This window comes from Chelonia mydas, chromosome 2, assembly GCF_015237465.2.
Source record: "Chelonia mydas isolate rCheMyd1 chromosome 2, rCheMyd1.pri.v2, whole genome shotgun sequence".
NCBI lineage: Eukaryota > Metazoa > Chordata > Testudines > Cheloniidae > Chelonia > Chelonia mydas.
The window spans coordinates 98,151,822-98,176,226 of record NC_057850.1 but is presented as its reverse complement, the minus strand read 5'-3'; the positions used below and the strand labels follow the sequence as shown (position 1 = coordinate 98,176,226).

General features: G+C 39.6%; 1 protein-coding gene across 6 annotated transcripts in view; it reads right to left on the bottom strand.

Moving 5' to 3' along the window:
* ZNF407 (zinc finger protein 407) overlaps positions 1-24,405 on the bottom strand; it is a 456,036-nt gene that overhangs the window by 76,887 nt on the left and 354,744 nt on the right. Inside the window, exon 9 of one of the 6 annotated variants that reach the window (XM_037892938.2) lies at positions 1,603-2,265. The exons of 4 other annotated variants lie outside the window; for them this stretch is intronic. In XM_037892938.2, coding sequence (XP_037748866.1) covers positions 2,234-2,265 — 32 coding nt within the window. In that variant the 3' untranslated portion in view covers positions 1,603-2,233. Of the gene's footprint in view, positions 1-1,602; positions 2,266-2,985; positions 7,674-24,405 lie in introns of those variants that run through there. One more of the 6 variants, XM_043539975.1, reaches the window with a different exon arrangement.

Sequence of the window (24,405 nt, the reverse complement as noted above, 5' to 3'; positions counted from 1 at the left end):
CAGGAATAAAGGCTGCCTAAGTGCAATCAGACACAACTGAGTACTCTTTTTGAAGCTGTTGCAGTCCATTCTGTCAATAACTCTTGGCTCAAAAGTTGCTATTGCTACACATTAATACAAGAGACAAATCATTGCTTTGGATGCACATGGTATCTGTACTGTCCATAAACCCAGATTTGCAAGTCTCTAAGAAACTGAAATCTTATTTTGTCTTCTCTTTTAAAGGTGACCCACAAAGCATTAAAAAAAAAAATTGAATGTGATCTTTTTGTTTCTTCATTCTATATAAAGAAGGCCTGAATGGTTCTTTCCCCCCAAGAAAAAAAGGTGCTGATTTTTAGTTGGCTTGAGCCCTCTTTGTTTTCTACGATGAAAATATCTGGTATGTTAAGTCTGGTCTTCACTGGCTCTGCTGGACCATCTGTTTGAAGTCTCATAGAACATACTCCTTGTGAGCATTCACACCTTAACCAAACAGGTGAAGATGCTGAATCTTTATAACAAAAACATTCATTATCCAAAATGTTAATTAGTAAATTCAATTAAATATGTATTAACAAAAACCAAAGAGTTTCAAAAAAAGACTAGAAATCCCTCCCCTAAGTTGCCAAACTTTCATGACCTTCTCCCTTGTGATGCCAGTGTTCTCCAGTTATCATGCAATCATTTAGGTTAGAAAAATCGTGAATTTTTCTTACATAAAAAAATGAACAGAAAAGAAAAAAAGCAACCATCCATCTTAGAGTCCTTCTTAACATATCATAAAGAAGCATAAAAAAAGTCACCACTGGCCCAACGTTTTTTCCTCTACAGGACACCTTTAAACTACTATTTAAAAAACAGAACAAAACTGCAGAAACAATCACTTTGAAAATACATGTGTTAGGTCTGTTTTCAACTTACAAAAGATTAGAAAATTCAGAGTTAAGGCCATTTCTGGAAACAATACGCCTGGCAATTGTATACCTGAGAATTTTTTGGGATATGATTATATAAACTAGATGCTTATCTTATTTGAGTTGATACATTCATAATTATCTTCCCTTGTACAGTAGTTTTACAAAACTGTAGCATGCATATATTTGGTACACAGATAGATTTGTAATATTCCCTCTTATCTACATTGTGTTTTTTTCAAGCCAAAATCTATAGCTTCCATTTGAGAGAAATAGCTTTTTAACAATAGGAACAAAATATGGAAAGTAGAGGAGCAGAAATACAAAATTTTTGAAATGAATAGGATGTGACAGGAAGGACATGTAATCAAAGAAAATAACTGATTTTTTTAAACCACTAAAAATAGAGTACAGAGTCTACTGAAAAAAATATCTTGCTGAATTTTAGGGATATGGCTCTGACCTATTTTGATCTCTAATAATATAATATTTATAAAAAACAGCCCAGGGTCCTAGGCAGCAGAATGACATAGACTGATTGGATCAGGAGGATCATAAGTTTTACTCAGAAGTGGTTCATCATGCCAGCCATGCTGATGACATATAGCACCCCTCTCTGATCCATGAATAATCAATATTCTTGTCTCCAAAATCATCATTTATTGAGCACCCACCCTTAGTATGCTCAATGCTAAACAAAACAGAGGAAGACATGGTCTCTATCCATTCAGAATCCCTGATCCTGCAGTTGGATCTGTGCAGGCGGACCTTTATTTTTGCACAGAGCACCACTGAAATCAATGGGGTGATACATGGACACAAAGACATGTACTAGATAATTAGATGTTAATAATATGGTACAGATATTTTTGTTTGTTTGCTTTGGGGATCTTCAGTGCTTTTTAATATACATCTCTTTCATTTCTTTGGAGCACAAAGATGACAGGAGAGAATTCCAATTGTAAGGAAAAAAACAAAGTTGGGAATCTTCAAGAGAAAGATTAAAAAATGGGCATTTGAGAGATGGCGTAGATGGGAGGAGAAAAGACTGCACAGGAAGTGTAGACTGCAGAGGTAATGCAGATTCTGGAAATGAGAGCAGAGATGAAGTTGGCACAATGTTAAGCAACACCTTAAAGAGCAGGATAATAAATCTGCAGTTGGTGCAGAAAACGAGGGACATGGACTAAGTAGTGGGCGAGTAACATGATTTTAATGGCAGCATTGACTGGAGGCTACATTACCTGCACACAGCACCTGATCCTACAAGGTGCTCAGCATCAACTCTTGTTAATTTCAGAGGCCCTTGAGAGCCCAGTGTATGTCACCTTGCAGGATCAGGCCTCTAGATCAGATGTCACAATTACAGCTATTAACAGAAAATAAAAAGAGCAGATATTTGGTTATGGAGGAAAAAAAAATCTTTTAAACAACAATGAACATAGCTATTGACGTTCTTAAAAATCTAGTTTTAATTCACCATATTTTAAAGAATGCATCTGAATTGTCCTGACAAACAGATCATTGGCAAGATGTTGTTTTTTTTAAATTTTATATCATTTGGAATGACCACAGATTGATTTGACTTGCCATTTTAGACCCAAAAAACCCCACAATGTTTATTTGTTAGATACTATAATATTTTTGTCTATCTACCTACTGTGTGATAAAGAGAGGAAATAAAGGTGGCGCTCATAAAGACAAGGATAAAATTTCCTTCATTTAATAGGCAACACACTGATTACTGGCCACTGGAGTATTAGGTTGAATTGCACCACTGATGAATAGCCAAGGGACTCAGCTAACAAAATCAGTGCTTTTAAAGTCTTTAATGATAGGAGCAAAATGAATGAAAGCGTTTGTCAAGATTAGGATTGTCATTAGCAAATGCTAATTACATATTAGTTTAATAATTACCACATGATCATTTAAAATTATTAAATTTTGTTACTTACTTTGAAGAATTGTCTTTTCTTTTTAACAAACGGTTAGAATTCACAATAGTGCTTTTCAAAAGCAAATTTCTAAAGCTTCTACTTTTTCCTGCACTGTAGTTCTTTAATAACAGAGGGCTTCTAAGGTTAGACTGCTATTGTCAGATAGCTTTGTTGAGAATTTTTGGAAAATACATCTAATTTCATTCTTTTAAAGATATACTCTACACTATCCTTTAAAGAAAAGTCACTACCAAGTAAAACCCACAAATAGCAGATTTTAAATGACAACTTCTCTACAAAAAATAGCTATGTAATAAAAAGTATACTCCCTACAAACATATACTTGCTGATTATTAACACACATTTACTGTGATGATACTGTATCCTTTCCAAATTTGTGGCCCCAAAACAGGCCTAAATGGAATTGCTCGTCTTAGACATGTATCAAATATGTCTAACAGCTGTGCCATTTGTGGAGCACAGGAGTATATCAAAGCTTAATTGATAGACTGCTTAATGATGATAACAAAAACACATTTATATTTTTTCTGCAGTCCAGTTTGATGCCACATACACTACTCAGTTTGTATTAGCAATCAGTAGCTTAAAAAAATGTATAAGGCGCTTGAGTCACTTCAAATGGAAATTTTCTTAGCCAGAATGAAATTTACCATTCCAACCAAAGCTATGACTAATACAGTATTTGGATTCTTCTATCAGCTTGCAGGCACAAAGTCCAAAAACTGCATAGATTTGCACTGTTCTACTTTTAAAGTTTCACATTTAAGCAACTGGAAGAAACTCTAATACCATACTTTTTTTTACAGGGGAGAGTACAGAGATGCACTTTTGAAACATGCCCAGTAGAGTGGCTTACTAAATAAATAAACAAACAAATGATGATTATATAACATATTTCACTCTGAAGGCTCTCAGCATGCTTTCTCATCTAGGGTCCAAATTCTGACTTGAAACAGACCCACGAATTCAGAAAGTGTAGTGTCGTAGCAAACAAGCACCACTGTGGGTGGTTGCCCTTAAAAACATGTAATTGCCTGTGACAACGAAATAATGTTACATGCTAGAGTTGCCAACCCTCCAGGAGTGTCCTGGAGTCTCCAGGAATTAAAGATTAATCTTTAATTAAAGTTTATGTCATGTGATGAAACCTCCAGGAATACATCCAACTAAAATTGGCAAACCCTAGTTTTACATCAGTATTCAGAGTATTCTAGTATTCCTTACTAAATACAGGTAACTTGAGAAACTTTATCTAAGTTTTGCAAAGGCAAAGAAATTTTTTTAAGAGTAACCTCCTGTAAATGTGCTCTAATTCCCAAGCACAAAATCAAGCACATGTGTATATCTGCATAATTTCCACAATGGGTATGGCCCAAAGACAAGGTGTACTCCAAGAGAAAGTGGGTATGCCATTGCCAAAGCAAAGCTCTGAGCATCCAGACCAATAAAATCAGTTCAAAGGTTTTGCCAAGTGCAGGAGTAACTTATTCCAGATCAGAACTCAGAGCTGCAATAAAGTTGACTGGTACCACAGAAAGCATGGGAGATTAATTCTAGATGCAGAGGAAGCAATTTATATAGGGGTGCTTGGGAATCTTTACTGACTTGTTTTATTGCTGTAATTTTTTGCTTTAGAATATATCCATTGCAAAAGCTTCTGTGATGTAATCCTTTTTTATAACTTAACTCTGTAACTTCTTCTAAGTAATCTTAGATCCTTCGACACTGATACTAAACCCACATTAAAAATGATCTCGAGAAATATAGCTTCAATGTTTTGTTTTCAGGGAATTTTTATAAACCTCACATTTCAGAACAAGGCACTAATATAGAACATCTAACAGATTTCTATGTGAAAATAAATTTCTGTCATGTAATGTTAGCACTAAGAGATATTTAACCCTTGAAAACCAATCTCAACCCTATTTTCTGTTAGTCATTTTGAACAACAAATTTGTCTATCACTACGGTAAGTTTTTCCTTTGATAAATTCGGTTTATTAAAAGTTTGCAAAAAAAGATTTTCCTAACTGAGGTGATCATTGGTTAGTATTTTCTAAAGGAAGTTTTTCTTTTTATGGACATTATCAGTGTGGTCAGTGCCGGAAATAAATATTGCTGGAACTTGTATTGTGGCAATGTATAATGATGGCACATATCTAAAACTTGATTTTACACCTGTGTTTTTCCTTTTGTGTATGGTACATATTCAGACTATGGTTCCATTCCCTGTTTGATAGCACGTGCGGGCATCTTTTCATTTTTATTTCTGCACCTGCTTGACTTGTACTGTATTGAAAAGAATTCCTATTGTACAAGTCAAGCAGGTACTGTACTGAAATGAATAAGTAAATGTGGAATTAGAAGAAAAACCATATTCATAATATATATTTGCAACTCTCAATAAAATTGCACTGGACCAAAACTGCTGCACTTCGTAGGAATACAATTTCTAATGAGCCAAATCTTGCCCCCTCCTCTGTGACCTTAGAGAACCATAACTGGGTAGAACTGGTGTGTTTCCTCTATGTAAAATGGAGGTGATGCAGATTTGGGGAGCTCGCACTGAGGTCCCACAGCCTATATGTGTCATTGGGAGTTGTTGCTTCTCAGTGTGCAAATGGATCTTGGGTACAGTAAAGGGTTGTTGCTAGAGGGAAGGAACAGAAATTCTCCCCCATAAAAAGGGTCCACTAGTAATGGGGCCTACTAAGGATACAGTTGTGGCTGCGAAATAAACAAGTTCAAATGATTAATATTTCAGTTATATTTTTGAATAAATAATGAGCATGTACTTTGTTAGACCCACCTTTATTTTATATTAAGGGGTAACAAAGCAAGAGTGAGCAAAACTGAATCTTTATGAGAGATCACAGTGGGCTTCTCACAGTATCCTCATGAGAAGAGTACAAATATTTCAAATAGTACTATATTAATGCACACTAGAGAACTGTTAGTGTCTTCCAGAAGGGTCCACATGGGCCAGTTAGTGTGCAACACACTAGTATACTCTAGAATTTACATCCTTCTGGTGTGGACTAAAGCACCATGTGGACAAGCCCTCGCTTTCTCTCCAAAGCAGGCCACAGCAGAACACAAAATGGCAGCTGCTTCTGCCAGTAGGAAGGCAGCTAAAGGTATAGAACATGGAAAAAATATACAGTACATAATAAAAAAAATCAAGTCACATCAGTAGTACTGCACATCTCAAACATTCATAAATCATGAGTCAGACCTAAAAATCATGAGATTAAGGTAAAAATTATGAGATTTGGAAAACAACATTTTGGGCTTTCTAATGAAGGTCTGCTAATTTGACAAATCTTTGTCAAGTTCTAACATGATAAAATTTTGTATTGAAGACAAGCCTTAAGATGCGCTTTAGGACCCTTATGTTACAATATAACTGCCCCCCACCCCCACGCCCCGATGGGGAGCCCTGGGTAAGCAGTTTAGCATTGTATGTTGCTAGCGCTTGTATATGTAGTGAAGTGTATTGAGGGAAGGGTTGAAGGTGTAAGTGAGGAGTAAAAGATTCCTTTGCAGGGTACGAGAGGCCGTAGAAGGAGGAAGGGAGAAGGGAATGGGTTAACTCGATGCCCCAGCTAGGTCTGAAGATAAGATGCTAACTCCAGCCCAAGGCTATGGCACACAACCGACTCTCGGCTGCCTGCCAAGAAAGATGGGGCCTGGATTCCAACCCAGTCCAGCAGTGAGAAAGGAGGATTCAGCTGAACAAAACTGCAGGGGCTGCAAAAACTAGTGAGACAGCAAAACCCAGCGAGTGAGAAAAAAGCAGTTTCGCATCCCAGAAGCTGGTGTATTTTGGGAAAGCTGAGGAAGTTGCAGAAAGCCAGTTTGGACTGGTCCAAAGACCATGGAGGACAGAAATCCCTGAACAAAACGCCCCCCGAAAACCCCAGTACTTAAAACCCTCCTGAGAGCTGAAGCGAATTGGAGATTAACATTGGAACCTGGACAACCTCTGCACAGGACAGAACCTTTGTCCATCCTTCCCCCATTTTTTTTGAAGTTCCACCCAGGCTTGGCCAGCCTTGGGTTGTTCATGTGTGAGTATGAAAGCAGGTGAGGGCTCGGGCACTAAAGCTTTCTTTCTTCCCCTGAGTGACATGGGGAGCACCCAGGACTCACCACTGTTATTTTATTAATAAAGCTTTAAAACTTAGTTGCTTGGTGTGCTTTTTTATTTTTAATGGTTTTGCGGCCATTAATGTTAAGGGGAAAATTTATATTACTTGGGTAAAATCACATGCCCATAAGGACAAGGGACTACTCCATAAATAAAAACAAATAAGCTAACTCAAATTTGTTCAAGTAAAGTAGCAGCAATGGTCACGGGACTAGCTACCACTGAGCAAAAGGACATTGTCTGAAGACTACATGAGTGGGCACATGAAGGGGTGGAGAAAACCCTGTTCATATCAGGCAGGTGGCACAATGGCCAAAACAAAAACAAATGGTGCAACAAATTGTAATGGAATTCTTAAGTATGCCCAGGTAAAACGAGGGGCCCAGCTCCCCATTTTACAGAGGCAAAAAACGCAAGGGGTATAGCACCATCTGCAAATGAATTTTATTAATTTGCTACCAACAACAAAGGAAGGGTATAAATACCTCCTAGTAATAACTGATGTGTTCTCAGCCTGAACAAAGTCATTCCCAACCTGGGTTAATACAGTGACGTGGCTGCCCAAAAACTCTATGAGGAAATCTTCTGCCGGTACGGCACACCCTGGATTATTGGCTCTGACCAAGGGGGGGCTTTTGTGGAAGAGGTTCTTAAATCCTTGCTTGCTGCCCTAAACATCAAGCAACAAATACACATCAGTTATCGGCCACAGAGCAGCGGCATGGTAAAAAGGCAAAACCAAAATCTAAAAAACGCCCTTCGTAAAATGTGCTCAACTTCAAAAACGAATTGGCCCCAAAAGCTGCAGACTATTGTGGTGGCTTTATGCAATTCTAACAGCCTGTGTACGGGGTACACCCCTACCATATCCTTTTTGGTCGTCCAATAAGGTGGGGCAATCTGTGGGAATGGGAGGAGAATTTACCCGCCAAGTCACCAAACGGTCAATATATTGCCCAGCTAAAAAAAAAAAAAGCTATGTAAAACTCGCAAAGCCATAAAGGCCAATTTAAATTTTAAAAAAGGCCAAACGCAAAAAAATCGTCATTAAAAACGTCAAAAAATGGCAAATTAAAAACCAGGTAATGTTGCAAAAGCTAAAAAAAGTGGCCCACATGCTGAACGTTAAGAGGGTGGGTCCCTACCCCATTGTAAATTGCATCTCCCTAGTAGTGTACCAGCTTCAGCTACCCGGTAAACTCAAATGGGTGCAGGTCATTCAGCTCAAAACATAGTTTCTCGCTAGGTTTCTGGTCATGGCGTCGTGGTTGTAAACCAGCCACCTGCTTAAACCATCCAGGTCTCCATCTGTCCATAAAATTATCTGGATAATTATAATTATGAGGAGGAAAAATACCTCCAAAGGCTCTCCATGGTTCAAGCTGCGAATGAGGCCCAAGCCACAGTATGGCAAAAAGCTTTAAAAAAAAAAAATGCCTTAAAGGCAAAATATAGTCCAACTAGCCCCAGACCTCCCCTATACCACAGAGGGACAAACCCTTTCCTCATGCTGTGGCCTGAAGCGGAATGGGAGGCCCTTTGGCAAGCCATTACAGCCCCTAATCCCTAAACAAAATATTGTTGTTGTAACCTCCTAAACGAGGCAAACAACATCCATAACAAAACCAAAAAAGGCTGTAATGGAACAACTAATGCCTTAGAAATTTTTAGACCTGTCTCAGTTTCTCCAATAAATACATTTATGTTGTTCTTTTTCTTTTCCCTTTTGCTTTGTTAACAAAACACGTCATGAATGGCAAAAGCCCAGGAACACCCTAAACAGGAGTGGTGGGACTGTTTTTGCTGCATCAGGCATGCAAAATTCATCAGTGTAATACAATATATGTATGGTGGTACCTATCGGTGGAAATCCTCTGGTGTCCAACGCTTTTCTCATCCTTTGTTAACTTTACCACTGTTCAGAATTGGCCATGGTAAAAAAAAAAGGTCAATTATCCATTGTTAGGGGGGCAATTGTGACTTAGCAACCTGGGAATGTGGCATCACGTATTACCTGGGTATTTTTCCAGGGCAGCCCCCTGCTGAGAGCCCCAGGTCCCCTGGCCCTGCATGTCTCTCCCCAATTGAATCCCAAGCGGAATTAACCCAAAAGAACCCCGTACCCCACCAGGGGACAACGTTACATCCCATTGCCACCTAAACCCCCTCCCAAAAAGTTTGTTTCCACTTGGAAACAATGGCCCCTACCTTTGGAGGAGGAAGATCTCCATCCATACTGCCAGCACTTATGGTTCCAGTGGATGGGAAAAATCTAAAAGCAACGGCTCAAGTAAACCACCAGTAAAAAGGTATATGGGAGGTTTTCAATATCACAAAAAAGTTTAATATGCCGTCCAAGTCAACGCTCCACATTAACAGCTGGCATGGGAAGGTGGTCACAGTATTAGTTCAACCTAACCCCCACAGTTCCAAATGTTGGTATATCACATATATCACCCCCTCAGTCACACACACGTTTGCAGTGTGGGGAGGTATATATTACATGCCCCAAACAATTTCCAGCATCCCTTTTAAATTGTAGCCTCCTTCGCTTAGCCCCTAGTCTTCAAAAACAATTCTAAAAAAGCACCTCCACATCTCTCTCACCAGCGGTGGTAGCAGATGTCAGCGGCCACCAAATGGGAAGTGGCCACTCAATGCTAAATCCTCCTTAAAGCCACCTTAAAAGCTTTAAATATTTACCTGCCCCTAACACGCTTTCAGGTCCCTGCCTTCCTTCCCAATTGTACAAGGGGGGCCACCCTCCAACCTGCCCTCCTTAGGCAAACGTTGTCCTTGTCCCCCCCAAAAAGCGAACCTTTGTGGAATGGCACCAATACAGCAGCTAGTATTTAAAACATTCAGCAAGGGGCCATAAAAAACAAACAATTAAAAAAGGCCATAAAACTTGTCACAAGTGCGGATCTCACCCACCTTACAGTGGCCACCTCTGCCCGCAAACATACTGGCAAATTGGCCCTCCACATGTGGGATACCTTCCAGGAACTAATTAAGACCATAATTAAGGCTGGGGACCAACTAGCGTGGGATTCGGTGTGCTCCTGACTTAAACAATATTTAACCCAACAAGTCCAAAGCACCAAAAAAAAAAAAAAAAAAATGTAATCCGTGAAGCCTGGCCTGGGAAAATCCATCCCCACTCCGGAATTCCCTGGAACCAATGGCCATTTTGCTATGCCTGGAGGCTCACAAACTGGAAGTGCACCAGCATAGCCTGCTCTTTCATGGCCTTTGATCCCATGAAAGGAGTGTGGCCCCCGCTATAAAAATCCAACCAGGCCTCTGGGAAGGCTGCTTCTGAAATTGGGTGGTCCATCGCAACATGTGGGAGGTGGCCCCCCTCAATGACATGGCTAAGCGGTACGTGCTGACTGCAGCCCCTGACTATCAGCAGATATGGATTGCAAAGGGCTGGCAACTATGTCCTATAAAGCCCCCTCAAATAATGTGTAGAAAAAAGGTAATGCCAGGCCACTTTTATAAGGCGGGTCAACACATCTGCTGGGAAGGGGAGGCATCGGGACATGCCCCCACTAAGGCACATCTGTTTACCAATACCTCCGCGTATGTTTGAAGGACCACCTACCCCAGGGTGCCCCTCAATTTGCGGTTGCAATCTCAAGCGCAAAATTTTTCGGTGCATTGGCCTGCCATTATCCAAAGTAGTGTTAAAGTTTCCAATTATATTGTGTTTAATTTTTCATGACTCACGCCCAACGTTTTTCTTCCATTAACGCACACCCGAAAACAACTAACCATGTTCCAGACAGATGCCTCCTCCTTTACAGTGTTGCAGCACACCTTTAATTTAAATAAAGCTGCCTTCGCCACAGCCATCTGGATGGGGCATTTATGTCAACAAAAAATGTGTTATGCTATGTCACTAATAAAGCCAAAAGCCACTACTGGCTGGTGTATGCAATTGTTGCCGCCCTAACAATTTTGTTTCTGCTATATTGCTGTCTGTGTAGGAGGCGAACGGTAACACTAGCCACTGTGTCAGAGGAAGGGTGGAAACCTAAGTGGTGACCCCTCACAACAGAATGTCGATTCGGGGTCAAGGGGGGGAATGTCACAATATAACTGTCCGTCCCCCGCCCATGGGGACCCCTGGGTAAGCAGTTTAGCATTGTATGTTGCTAGCGCTTGCATATGTAGTGAAGTGTATTGAGGGAAGGGTTGAAGGTGTAAGTGAGGAGTAAAAGGTTCCTTTGCAGGGTACGAGAGGCCGTAGAAGGAGGAAGGGAGAAGGGAATGGGTTAAATCGACACCCCAGCTAGGTCTGAAGATAAGACGCTAACTCCAGCCCAAGGCTATGGCACACAACCGACTCTCAGCTGCCTGCCAAGAAAGATGGGGCCTGGATTCCAACCTAGTCCAGCAGTGAGAAAGGAGGATTCAGCTGAACAAAACTGCAGGGGCTGCAAAAACCAATGAGACAGCAAAGGCCAGCGAGTGGGAAAAACAGTCTAGCGTCCCTGCAGCTGGTGTGTTTTGGGAAAGCTGAGGAAGCTGCAGAAAGCAGGTTTGGACTCGTACGAAGAGCATGGGGGACAGAGGTCCCTGAACTAAACGCCCCCCGAAAACCCCAGAACTTAAAACCCTCCTGAGCTGAAGCAAATCGGAGATCAACAGCGGACCCCGGATGACCTGTGCACAGGACAGAACTCTCGTCCCCCCTCCCCTTCTGACGTTACACCCAGGCTTGGCCAGCCTTGGGTTGTGCGTGTGTGAGTATGAAAGCGGGTGAGGGCTCGGGCACGAACGCTTTCTTTCTTCCCCTAAGCGACGTGGGGAGCACCCAGGACTCACCACTGTTATTTTATTAATAAAGCTTTAAAACTTAGTTACTTGGTGTGCTCCTTCATCTCCTCCCCTAACGATCCTGCGGCATCAGCCTGATTACCTGACGCCTCAGGCAGATTGGTAACATAAATCTGTCACACTTACTAGACTGGTGTTTTGGCCTACTGCCGGCAAAATACTTCATTGCTTTTGGAATCCAACCCTACATTAATTTTAAGCAGCACCCTATGCGTTTCCCTTCAGTGCAAAGTTAACTCAAGTTATAACTTATGTTACCTTTAACTCAGCTCCTGTCCACACACAAAAACCTGGCTGGCTGGTCTTAACAGGAGTGCAGGCTAAAGCTCAAGTGAGCACAACTCATCAGTCATTAACATGAACACTTTGCAGAGTGGACACAGGTTACTGACACTAATTTTCCAAATGCTTCCTATAATTCCCCCTCTGTGCTCATAAAGGACAGGCAAGGTCTTCTACATTGTAAGAGAATTCATAGGTCAGGTCAGCTTACTGCAGGACTAAGAATCACTGGATGTGCCCCCAGAAATCTTTATGCCACACATGAATGAGTCCAGAGCCAGTGTAGACACAGTAACTTGAATGTTATTTCACAATATGGCTGCTCTCACATGAGGTAGGCTAACTTGAGAGGAATAACTCAAGTATATGTAACTCAAGTCAATATGGCAATGAAAACATACCCTAGGTCATGTAATTGTCTTGCATCCTGTCAGGTGTGGACTGCATCCGACCATTTACTTACCTCACCCAATATCTGCCATTAAGAGCTTATGTTCACTGCAATGTTAGCTGAAGGTATAACTCAAATGTTGCCCCTAACCTGACTCTTGTCACACATACAAGAATCTGTAGCTTGAGTTAGAGGATCTTTTAAACTCAAGCTAGCTAGCTTGTCCTGAAATGTGGGTTGAAGCTAGAGTTCCGCTGATACTCAAGCTAGTACTGCAGTGGAGACTCAGATATTCTGTGCTACTAATACAAACTCTCTGTGCAGTTTTGCAGTATGTCAGCTCTTATCTAAAATAGACTAATTTGAGAGGATTTAACTTGAGTGTAGATTAACTCAAACTAAACTCTGCAGTGAAGACATATCCTAAAGTGTTCCAACCTCTACCTGAGATGGTCTCAACCTACTTAGGTTATCAGACAAACAAACATCATTAACTACCCAGTATCTAATTTAATGTAGGCATCCAAACTGTACCCACAACCAGAAACACCTGTTCACATGACTGGTCAAAAGACTGCATTCTTTCTTAAGAACACAGACCTTTGCCATGGTGATTCAGCACCTTGCTGTAGTGAGTCATGCCTTCAATCCTGGATGACTGTAGTCCATCTTCAGAGTATGACGGATCAATGAGAGTAATACATACCAATCTATACGAGGTCATTAATCTTTTCTGGATAAGCATCCAAGTCCTGGTACTAACTTTTACACTAATGAATAGGTTAGAGCATGGTTAGCCCAGAGACTGCCTTTCTTTCCGTGACACTATAACAACTGTCATCAATAGGCATGATGTGGTGGAATGAGTAAGGCATGCTCTGATGGACAGAAGGATACAGCGGGTCTTCTGTTGGACATTTTAAAAAAGATACAGATCTCATTGCTTTATCTTTTCCTCCAGCTCCCTACTCTCTCTAGTCAGTGCACACACACGTCACGGATTTGAAGTTAAACAGCCTTTTTTGCCTTCACCATTTAGCCAGTTTCTTTTGGCTCGTCAGAACCACGTAGCATGATTTAATACATTTATATTTGTATTTTAGACTTAGTCCCAGATTTTAAAAGGTATTTAGGCATTGCAATGCCAAACTGATTTCGGAGCCTAAATATAATTTTCAAATGGGAGTTAGGCAAAAATATCCAATCCCATTGACAGGTAATGGGATCTATACTCCTAAATGCCTAAATCACTTTTCAAACTGAGATTTCACAATCAGTCAAGTTGCAACACTGAGCACAGAAATGCCTAAATTCCTTTAAATCCTTCAACAATTTCTCTATTCCCCCGCCCCCCATTTCCCAGGCCACTACCCACATTCCCAAATCCTAGGGAGAAAAGATGGGCTGGCCATGCAACATGGCCCAAAGCTTATCAAACTCAGGCAGCTGTGGACAGTTAATAGGGAACAAAAAGGCATACCTGTGTTCAGCTTCCAGTTTCACTTTACAACCATTAAGGAAGTTTTGTCCAAGACAAGTAAAATTCCATGAAACAAACTTACCGCATTCACCATCAATTTCAGCACTTTCAAACACTTTCAAACCTTTTCAATTCAGACCTTTATTCTTGTCAATCAAAAGTGCACAGTATTACTATAAAATAGTTAAATCTAGACTGGATTGATATACATTATGTTTTGGCTGCCACCAGATTCTCTTTGGCCCTTGAAAGCTCCCTAGTATTTAACTTTTGTCTGAAGAAATCTGCCCCACTACTGGGGCAAGCAAGGATCTAGCTACTCCCTGTGGATCTCTGTGCCACAATGAGTTTGTAGCTTCTGTCATAGGCCTCACATGTTAACTTTTCTTATACTAGAATTCTTATTCTTTACCATGCCTGCACCGTGCACAAGTTAGTCTCTGCACCACAATGCCAGAGATTTATTCTTGATGAGATCCCTGACTTCACAGAGTTTCTACATCACTGTCCTTCCTGACTGCATATTCTCACATAAAAGTACAGTTATCATTACCTTACACTGACAGCTCTCTTCCTGCTTCGTACTGCTCTGCAGCACAGGAAGAACAGAGAGAATCCTGGGATCCTGACAGAATTTAGGGTTTCCCACCTGAGCTATATACCTTTTGATGTAAATAGCCTTCAGCCTGTGGTGTTCCACCATCTGGGATTACTAAGTATCACAGACAGGGTCTGTATAAACTGGATATATAACTCCATGTAAACTGTCAACGTTAGAGGTGTGTAAATAACTGCAGCTCCTAGGCTGATGTCAATGATGCACCTTTGCCTTTCAAAGATCTTCTTCTGAACAACTGCACATTTCCATTCCCTGAGACACAGTTACCGGACAGCCATGGTGAATCAACTGGACACATAAGCAGTAAGGACCAACACATCTGAATTTCCTTTTAAATTGACCACAATAAGGCTTGCAGAAATTCATATAGTGAAAAGTGTAAGATAAAGGGAGCCAGTTTCTAAGTACCCATAATTAGATCAGAGAATGCTCGAAATTCAAAGGTCACTGATAGACAGCCAGAGATTCAAATAGTACTGCAAGTATATTTTTAACCAGGCTAAAAAAAACAAATTTTCACAGACCTCAATTTTTAAAATGGCTTTAGTTTTTACATTTGTACAGTTATAGATAGGGTGGAATGTAGAACATAGTAGTATGCAGGGAATGGCATGTCCATTTGAAATAGCAGAAATTAAAAAAGGGTGGGGAATCTCCATGATCATAGCAATAATCTGTGCGACAGTGAGTATGGATAAAGCACAGCCCTTAACGACGTCGTACTCATCTGATAAAATGTTTATTTGTGTGATAGTTTGGGTTGTTGATTTATATCAATATTTTACTTACGTGTGGTATATTTATGGTCTTGATTCTTGAAATTGATACATATTAGGATTTGTATAGATGGTTATGGTTGGTGCATTACTTTTTGTTGCTCACAATGCCATTTGATTGCTAAAGTAAGAGATATGAACATTTCTGACACAGACCCAGATGGATTCGTGTCTCTATGCTCTTCTCCTCACAGATGTTTTTTGTCTGCTTTGAAACATGAAAATAGTCTTTAAAACAGCCACTGCAATCATTATCCAGACCATCAGCAAAGTCAGAAAGCAAACAATTAAATTAAAAATACATAAATATGAGGTTTTAGACAATAACACTAATTATTCCAACACATAAAGGGCACCTACAAAATAGCGATCATTCTGTTCTCTGCATGTAATGAAAGCAGAGTCCTATCTATATGGCATTTGCATTGATCCTACTGTGGCAATTGCCTGGTTGTTAGTATTTAAACCTTTCAAGAACAGTTCAAAATGCTTGAACTTGTCAAGTTCTATTTTTTCTTGGTATATATATTTTTTAAGAGAAAAAGATTCCAGTTTAGTGAATCCCAAAATTTTAAATAATTTGATGTATCATATCAGAAGACTACATGACACATACGTGACAGAATGCAGGTGTGGACGTCTGTCATAATAAAACCACTTAGGTTCAATATGAAAGCACAATGCACTGAAGGAGCTCCAGTGAACCTCAGCAAGAGATTACGTACAGACCTACTGGCAGAACATGGCAAAGACAGAATGTCAGATTTCATACTCAGCAGACATCTACAACAACTGATGCCTTGTAGTCAAAGGCTGTTAAATTACCTGTGAAGGGTTACTGGCAGCCCTGAATGTTTTTCTCATTGTTTATTTAGTTCCAAAAGCTCTTGGTCTTTGTGCTGATTGCCCTAACTGACAGCACAGGAAATCTGGACTTTGTAAACAGGGCACTGCTGTATTGAATTACAGGTAACAAGTGTGTAATCAACCTGCTGGGGCTGGACCTTTGCAAAGAAATCTTCGGTACACGGACAGAAAGAATAGATTTCAATGTAGGGGGAAAACAATTACATGAGCAGACTACAATAGAAAAAGAGTTTAATTTAAATCCTTTGTGCTTATTTCTTTTAACATATTTGGCTAAAGAAAATACCTTGAAAGGCAACTAAGTACTTTATTTGTTGTTGTAATAATATTATTGAAATTAAAGGTGATTATGATTCGAAGCGCTCTCGTTCATGCCCATAAAAACTATAATGGTTAACAGTCATTAGCGGCAATATGTTATATAAAATATCAGAAAACAATCGACAGGTACTTATTGTTAAAGAAAGTTTCACTTAGTGAAAGCCCATAGCAAACAGAGATAAAAAAAGCAAAATGAGGTCGCCTTTCTAAAGTGTTAAAAAACATGAAGAGAACCTCTACAAAAATGGGGGCTCGGTGAAATCTAATACTAAAATATTTCTGCATGGTAAAACATCATCATAAAGTTGAACAGCCTCTCCCTCCTACCCCCCACACACTGAGATTGTAGATTTATGTGAGGTATTTAAAATGTAATTGTTAATTAAAAAGCATAAATAAAAATTCAGTGGCAATTAGTCAGCAAAATAACTCCATGCCAGACAACACACATTAGTACAAGAGAAGAAATCCTCCTTTTTATCAACATAGTCCTGTTCCATCTGTGTTTGTGGCCACTGTATGCAATAACATTCAGTAGAAAAGAAAAGCTTAACAAAGGTTTCAAAATACATTAATATCAGACACCATTCCTATTCTGAACATTACTTATTATAAAAGATACTGTATGCTATCGTCTTATTATGCCCCAAAGACCTGCTTTTGCAATTTGAAATTACAAGAAAAACAAAGATTTCATTAGTGTACTCATTGATGATGATAATTTTAGACTACTCGTACTACTGGAATTTATGTTACATTAAAACATCTGGGTGTCTACTGGTAATTTTATTCCTCTTAGAAAAATGGTTCTCAGTTTTGGGATCCTGGAGCTGTTTTTTTGGGGGGTTGAGAATTTTGATTACATAATTGAAGCTTTTAGATAGATAGATAGATACGTATATTTATATAAGTGTATTAATATGGCCCTAATTATATCTGAATTCTTTGAATGTTAAAGGTTTTTTTATATACAAATAAAACATATCCTTTCTGGCTGAAAAATGCCTTTTCATCTCAGTGATCAGGGCCCTAATACTGCATAGGTAGATAGATACCCACAATCATTTTAAGACTACAAGCTCTTTGGAGCTTGATATGGCATCTTCTTTGTTTTAAAAGCACTTTGCACAGGGTGGACGCTACCACAGTTTAAATAATAGATATCTGCAATTAGTTTAATTGACTATATGGCATTACTGAAGATGGAATTCATGCACATTTTCAATAAGAATGTACAAACAGAAATAAGGAAGTTGTCATAGAAGACAGACAATGCTCCATCTAGTTCAGTGTCCTGACTCTGCCAACTGTCATTATGAGATGCTTCAAAAAAGATTCAAGAAACCCCATTACAGACAATTACAGAATAACTGGCAAAAAAAGGCCACTTTTTCTCCAATATGTGTGAGAGAGAGAGAGAGAGAGAGTGTGTAAAGTCTAATATCTTTTTTTAACCCTAATAAACTCCTGATCTCAATGATATCTTGTGACAATACCACAGTTTAACTGTAGGTTGCATAAAAGATACTTTTGTCAGGTTCAAATTTGTTGCCTTTCAATTTCATTGGATAGCTGCTTGTTCTTGCATTAAAAAAAGGGTCAACAGGAACACAATTTACCTCTTTTCCACCATTCTTCATTTTATATACTTCTATCATATGTCCTCTTTGCACATACATTTATAAGTAGAATTATTTTTATATGTAGGATTATTAAAAACATATACACACTGAATGTGAGGCCTCAATTCTGCAACCATAACTTTACGCATGTGGTTAGCTCCTCTGAAATCAATGAGAATACTGTAGTTTACTCACATGCTTAAAATTAAGTACTTGCATAAATTTGTTCATGATCAAGGCCTAAATATCTATTTTGAGTATATATAGCACAATAAACTTTAAAGCCACCTAAATATGATGCATTTTGGTTTTTGACTGAAACACAATAAGAGTATTCTGGGATAGAAAAACCAAGAATTCCAAGATATGGAGCCACAGTAGTTAATCTTGGGATTATGAATCGGAAAAGAATAAAAAAGCTACTGCTCTAAGTAAAGGTATTTAACCACTGAGGGTAATGAGAATTATAGTATAAGCTTATGAAAAATTACCATTATGTATCTCTGTTTTACAGAAAAAAGTACATATAATGACCTCTCTTTTCCAGTATTATTTGAGATACCAAGGCACTCTTAAACTACATATTAGTATGTACGTAAGCAATCTTTAACAGTATTAAATGCACAACTGTTGATACAAATATAGTTGGTATATTGCTGTATCCATTCTTCTTGAGGACAAATGCTGTTTATCTTGTCAACTGGAAGAACACATTTTCACAAAAGACAGTTTGTATTTGATCACTTCCTGCATTGAGCACCTAACCTAGACACCCTATGGTGATATTTAAATTCAAACCCAAAAAATATAGCCGGTTGTACTAGTACCACAGTGCAATGAGCCACTGTGGCAGCCAATACTGTACTCTAACTAGAGTCACACTGATAATATATAGCTATAATTCTGCTTCAATTAAAAGCATATTTCAGCAAAAGCCCAGGATATGGTGGCTGCTCTATGCACTTTAATAACACAAGCCCAGAACTCTGCTTATGCTAAATGCATATTGCTAAAATGGAATCAAAAGTTTATTTCACATAAATAATGACTGATCATACTGGGACAAAAAGAAAAGGAGTACTTGTGGCACCTTAGAGACTAACCAATTTATTTGAGCATAAGCTTTCATGAGCTACAGCTCTTATGCTCAAATAAATTGGTTAGTCTCTAAGGTGCCACAAGTACTCCTTTTCTTTTTGCGAATACAGACTAACACGGCTGCTACTCTGAAATCTGTACAAAATCCTGTATAATGTAAATGCACATTCATGGCCACAACCCAGAAAATGTTGGTAATCTATACATGCTGGATAAAAAAATTGGTAAGTCTATTTCACCTGACTTCCTACTGATGTTTTTAAAAGAAAAAAACTCTAGTTATTTTCTCTGGGAAAGGAAAACTGAAAAAACAACTCTATATACAATACCAAACTTCAATACAAATATTCAATTGGTTCTAAATATTATCATACTATGAACACAGTATGCCTGAAGAAGAGCCAGAAACGCATGAAGCCCACTAAGGTATGTTTACTCTGCTATTAGACATGCACAGCTGGCCAGTGCCAGCTGACTCTGGCTCGCAGGGCTTGAGCTGCAGGACTGTTTAACTGCAGTGTAAACATTCCGGCTCAGGCTTCAGCCATAGCTCTGGGACCCTCCCACCTCACAGGGTCCTGCAGCCCGGAAGTCTACCCTGCAGCCTGAGTTTTTAATTGCAGTGTAAACATACCCCTAGGGACTTTGCAATTGCTATTGATTTTACATGGAAGGCACACAGATATTATGGTAATGGGTGGCAGTATATAAATCTAAGATAATGTTGGACAGTCAGTTGTTGCCAGTTCATTTTATGATCTATCAATAATACTGCTCAATCAGAGTCCGGTAGAAAGGCAACACTTAACAACAAGATGTTAAAGCCAAACATGAATGTTAGCAACAAGAAGGTAGTCAGGGAAAGTGTGGGACCCTTACTGAATGGGGGAGGCAACCTAGTGACAGATGATGTGGAAAAAGGTGAAGTACTCAATGCGTTTTTTGCCTTCGTCTTCACAGACAAGGTCAGCTCCCAGACTGCTGCACTGGGCAGCACAGTATGGGGAGGAGGTGAGCAGCCCTCAGTGGTGAAAGAACAGGTTAAGGACTATTTAGAAAAGCTAGACATGCACAAGTCCATGAGTCTGGATCTAATGCATCCAAGAGTGCTGAGAGGTTTGGCTGATGTGATTCCAGAGCCTTGGCCATTATCTCTGAAAACTCGTGATGATCGGGGGAGATCCTGGATGATTGGAAAAAGGCAAATATAGTGCCCATCTTTTAAAAAGGGAAGAAGGAGATTCCAGGGAACTGCAGACCGGTCAGCCTCACCTCAGTCCCTGAAAAAATCATGGAGCAGATCCTCAAGGAATCCATTTTGAAACACTTGGAGGAAAGGAAGGTGATCAGGAACAGTCAACATGGATTCACCAAGGGCAAGTCATGCCTGACCAACCTGATTGCCTTCTGTAATGAGATAACTGGCTCTGTGGATATGGGGAAAACGGTGGATGTGATATATCTTGACTTTAGCAAAGCTTTTGATACGGTCTCCCACAGTATTCTTGCCAGCAAGTTAAAAAAGTATGGATTGGATGAATGGTCTATAAGGTGGATAGAAAGCTGGCTAGATTGTCGGGCTCAACGGGTAGTGATCAACGGCTCGATGTCTAGTTGGCAGCCGGTATCAAGCGGAGTGCCCCAGGAGTCTGTCCTGGGACCGGTTTTGTTCAACAGCTTTATTAATGATCTGGATGATGGGATGGATTGCACCCTCAGCTAATTTGTGGATTATACTAAGTTGGGGGGAGAGGTAGATATGTTGGAGGGTAGGGATAGGGTCTAGAGTGACCTAGACAAATTGAAGGATTGGGCAAAAATAAATCTCCACTTAGGACGGAAGAATCCCGTGCACTGAGACAGGCTGGGAACCGACTGGCTAAGCGGCAGTTCTGCAGAAAAGGACCTGGGGATTACAGTGGACGAGAAGCTGGATACGAGTCAACAGTGTGCCCTTGTTGCCAAAAAGGCTAACGGCATATTGGGCTGCATTAGTAGGAGCATTGCCAGCAGATTGAGGGAAGTGATTATTCCCCTCTATTCGGCACTGGTGAGGCCACATCTGGAGTATTGCGTCCAGTTTTGGTTCCCCCACTACACAAAGGATGTGGACAAATTGGAGAGAGTCCAGCGGAGGGCAACGGAAATGATTAGGAGGTTGGGACACATGACTTATGAGGAGAGGATGAGGGAACTTGGCTTATTTAGTTTGCAGAAGAAAAGAGTGTGTGTGTGTGGGGTTTAATAGCAGCCTTCAACTACCTAAGGATGGAGCTAGGCTGTTCAAAGTGGTAGCAGATGACACAACAAGCAGCAATGGTCTCATGTTGCAGTGGGAGAGGGGGGAGGTCTAAGTTGGATATTAGGAAAAACTTTCACTAGGAGGGTAGTGAAGCACTGGAAGGAGTTACCTAGGGAGGTGGTGGAATCTCCATCCTTAGAGGTTTTTAAGGCCTCGCTTGTCAAAGCCCTGGCTGGGATGATTTAGTTGGGGTTGGTCCTGCTTTGAGCAGGAGGTTGGACTAGATGACCTTCTGACGTCTTTTCCAACCCTAATCTTCTATGATTCTATGAATATTTAAAATTGTACAGCAATATCACTATCATACTAATCTAATTTCTTTCCAGGTTCCAGAAAATAGAGACACCAAGTTTGAGACTGACTTCCTCATTCAACATGTTACTCTTAACATACTACTGATGCCTGATCATTCGTTTTGTTCAGTAAAGTACAAGCATCAGTTTGGTGAGAATAAACAAAAGACCAAATAGTTATGGAAAACACAATGATCGCACACGAAGTTTTGTTGAACCTGGTATATTGCAGTGATTTGCTGAAAACAACACAAATTAATCTATGCAAAATGAGTAGCAGCACAGGAGTCATGACACGCAATGACTTGTTAACCAATGACACATAAAATATCTACAATGCTCTGAAGGATGTTTATGGACCTTGTAACACAGGTTCTGTCCCACTGAAAGACAGAAGTAATACCAATTACTGACAAAACTGAGATCCTGCAACAGTCCAATGAAAATTTGGACCAATTTGATTGATAGGTTGCCTAACACCACTGATGATTAAGTGACAGGACATAGCAATAAAGCAATACGTCAATGAAAAAATGAATGAGATTATTACACTTGAAACTAATACACTGATTAGCTCAGAGGAGAGTTATTTATTTCTAATGGCTTACTGTCACGAATCTACAACTATAGGGACTGTCATGTAGATCTATCTGCTTAGTGAAGAAATTTAGTGAGATTGTGTAGTCCTGGAGAATCCCAAAGATGCAACCAGTTACCTTATGCAAACACAAAGTGGAACAGCATGAGAGCAGTAGCTGTGAGGACCACTCTCTAATGCCAGGAGTATTCTAGCTAGATGCTTTCTTAATTTCTTCTTGCCAGTGTTACAAAGAATTCACTTCTGGAAATATAGTGAGGATTTAAAGCACAGAGAAGCACTATTGGCATAGCATGTCAAATATAAGAAAAATATAAAGAATAGAACATGGATCTCTACTCAGTCTTTATTGAGTTGACAAATGCAATTGAAATAGTCTCAGCAGACCCGGATTATGGAAAGTGCTGCCCAAGATCAGATGTCTGGAAAGTACATTAAAATTGTTGGTCAACTACATAATGGTATGCTGGGCAGAGTGTTTGTGGATGGTGCTTTTTCTGAAGCATTCAATAGTTCCAATGAAGTTGAACAGGGCTGTGTTTGCACACCAAGCCTCTAAGGCATTATCTTTTCTGCTGTGATTGATTATCACAAAACATCTGAACATGAGCATCCTCAGCAGTGTTTATATATCTAAAGGCCTCTAACTTGAGTAGATCTGTGACTTAATTGAGATTGTTTCTTATTTATGCTTATTGAAACTCAAGAGGACCTCTAAGTTTATAATCAAATAAAAGCCACACTATGCTGGTGATGTTGGTATGTGCCTGCACCTGCAAAAGTAAGTGGCGCTAGGTTCTGCTGAATTGTTTTCCAGATTTCAGTGACTTGCTGTTGAACGTTGCTTTTATTAATTGTGTAGCTCATGCTCACCTCATAATATTCTCTTAGCACTATCACATGATCAGGCTGTGCACTAAACTAAAAACTGACTTGTATTTGTCATGTTAACTTCTCTCTGGCTGAGAAGCCTGGATATAGTACTTCCTCCATGCTTAAATGTTGACAGATTTCCTCTGTTCAACTTCAGGTTCATCATGCATACTAAAGTGAAGTATAATGTTACCAGCTGATAAGTGTTTAAATATGGCAAATAAAATTGTGTTGAGACCATGCTAATTAAAGCACAGCTCAGTTAGGCAGGACATGTTGTTTGGATGAATGACAATATAACTCCCATGTGTATTCTGTGCATCCAGAACAGACTTGGCAAGCATTCACAAGGTGGGCAGAGAAATTGCTTCAAGGACATATTTAACAGCTCAACCTGAAGGTATGCGGCAAAGGCATGAATAAGTAAGAGGTGATTATGGCAGATCAGTCTGGATGGTATTCAGTGAGGAACAGGCAAATCTGGAATGCAAAACTGAAATGTGGCAAGAAAAGAGGTGCTGAGGAAGCAACATGCACTGGGATTCTCCCAACACCAAGTAACCAAAACAAGGCATTGGTTTTCATACATTGTAAGAAGCTCAGTTCCACACAGATTGCTTTATCACAGTAACAAATGATACCTGGCTAGTCAACTTCAAGAACAAGAACAAAAGAACTTCAAGAATAAAAGAATACTAATACATTATGGATGGAATCAGGGGAAATACTTATGGAGTAAGATACTTTTCTTTCAGTCTAATTCTTCCTCAAGTCCTACTTCAACATTTTACTTGTTAACTGTTTTATTTATCATTTAAAATATTTATGTTCATTTTTTTAGGGAGGTGAGAAGAGGAGAAGAGAGGATTGTTGGTCATGAGATGAAGGTCTGTCATGGAATGCATCTATGATTGCTGCATTATGGTGGAATCAAACATCCTAATAAACATCTATTTACTAAAGATATACTTATTCAAAGGGTATCCAATTATTAATTTACGTTTAATTTAAAAAGTATATTATGTTCTAAGGGTA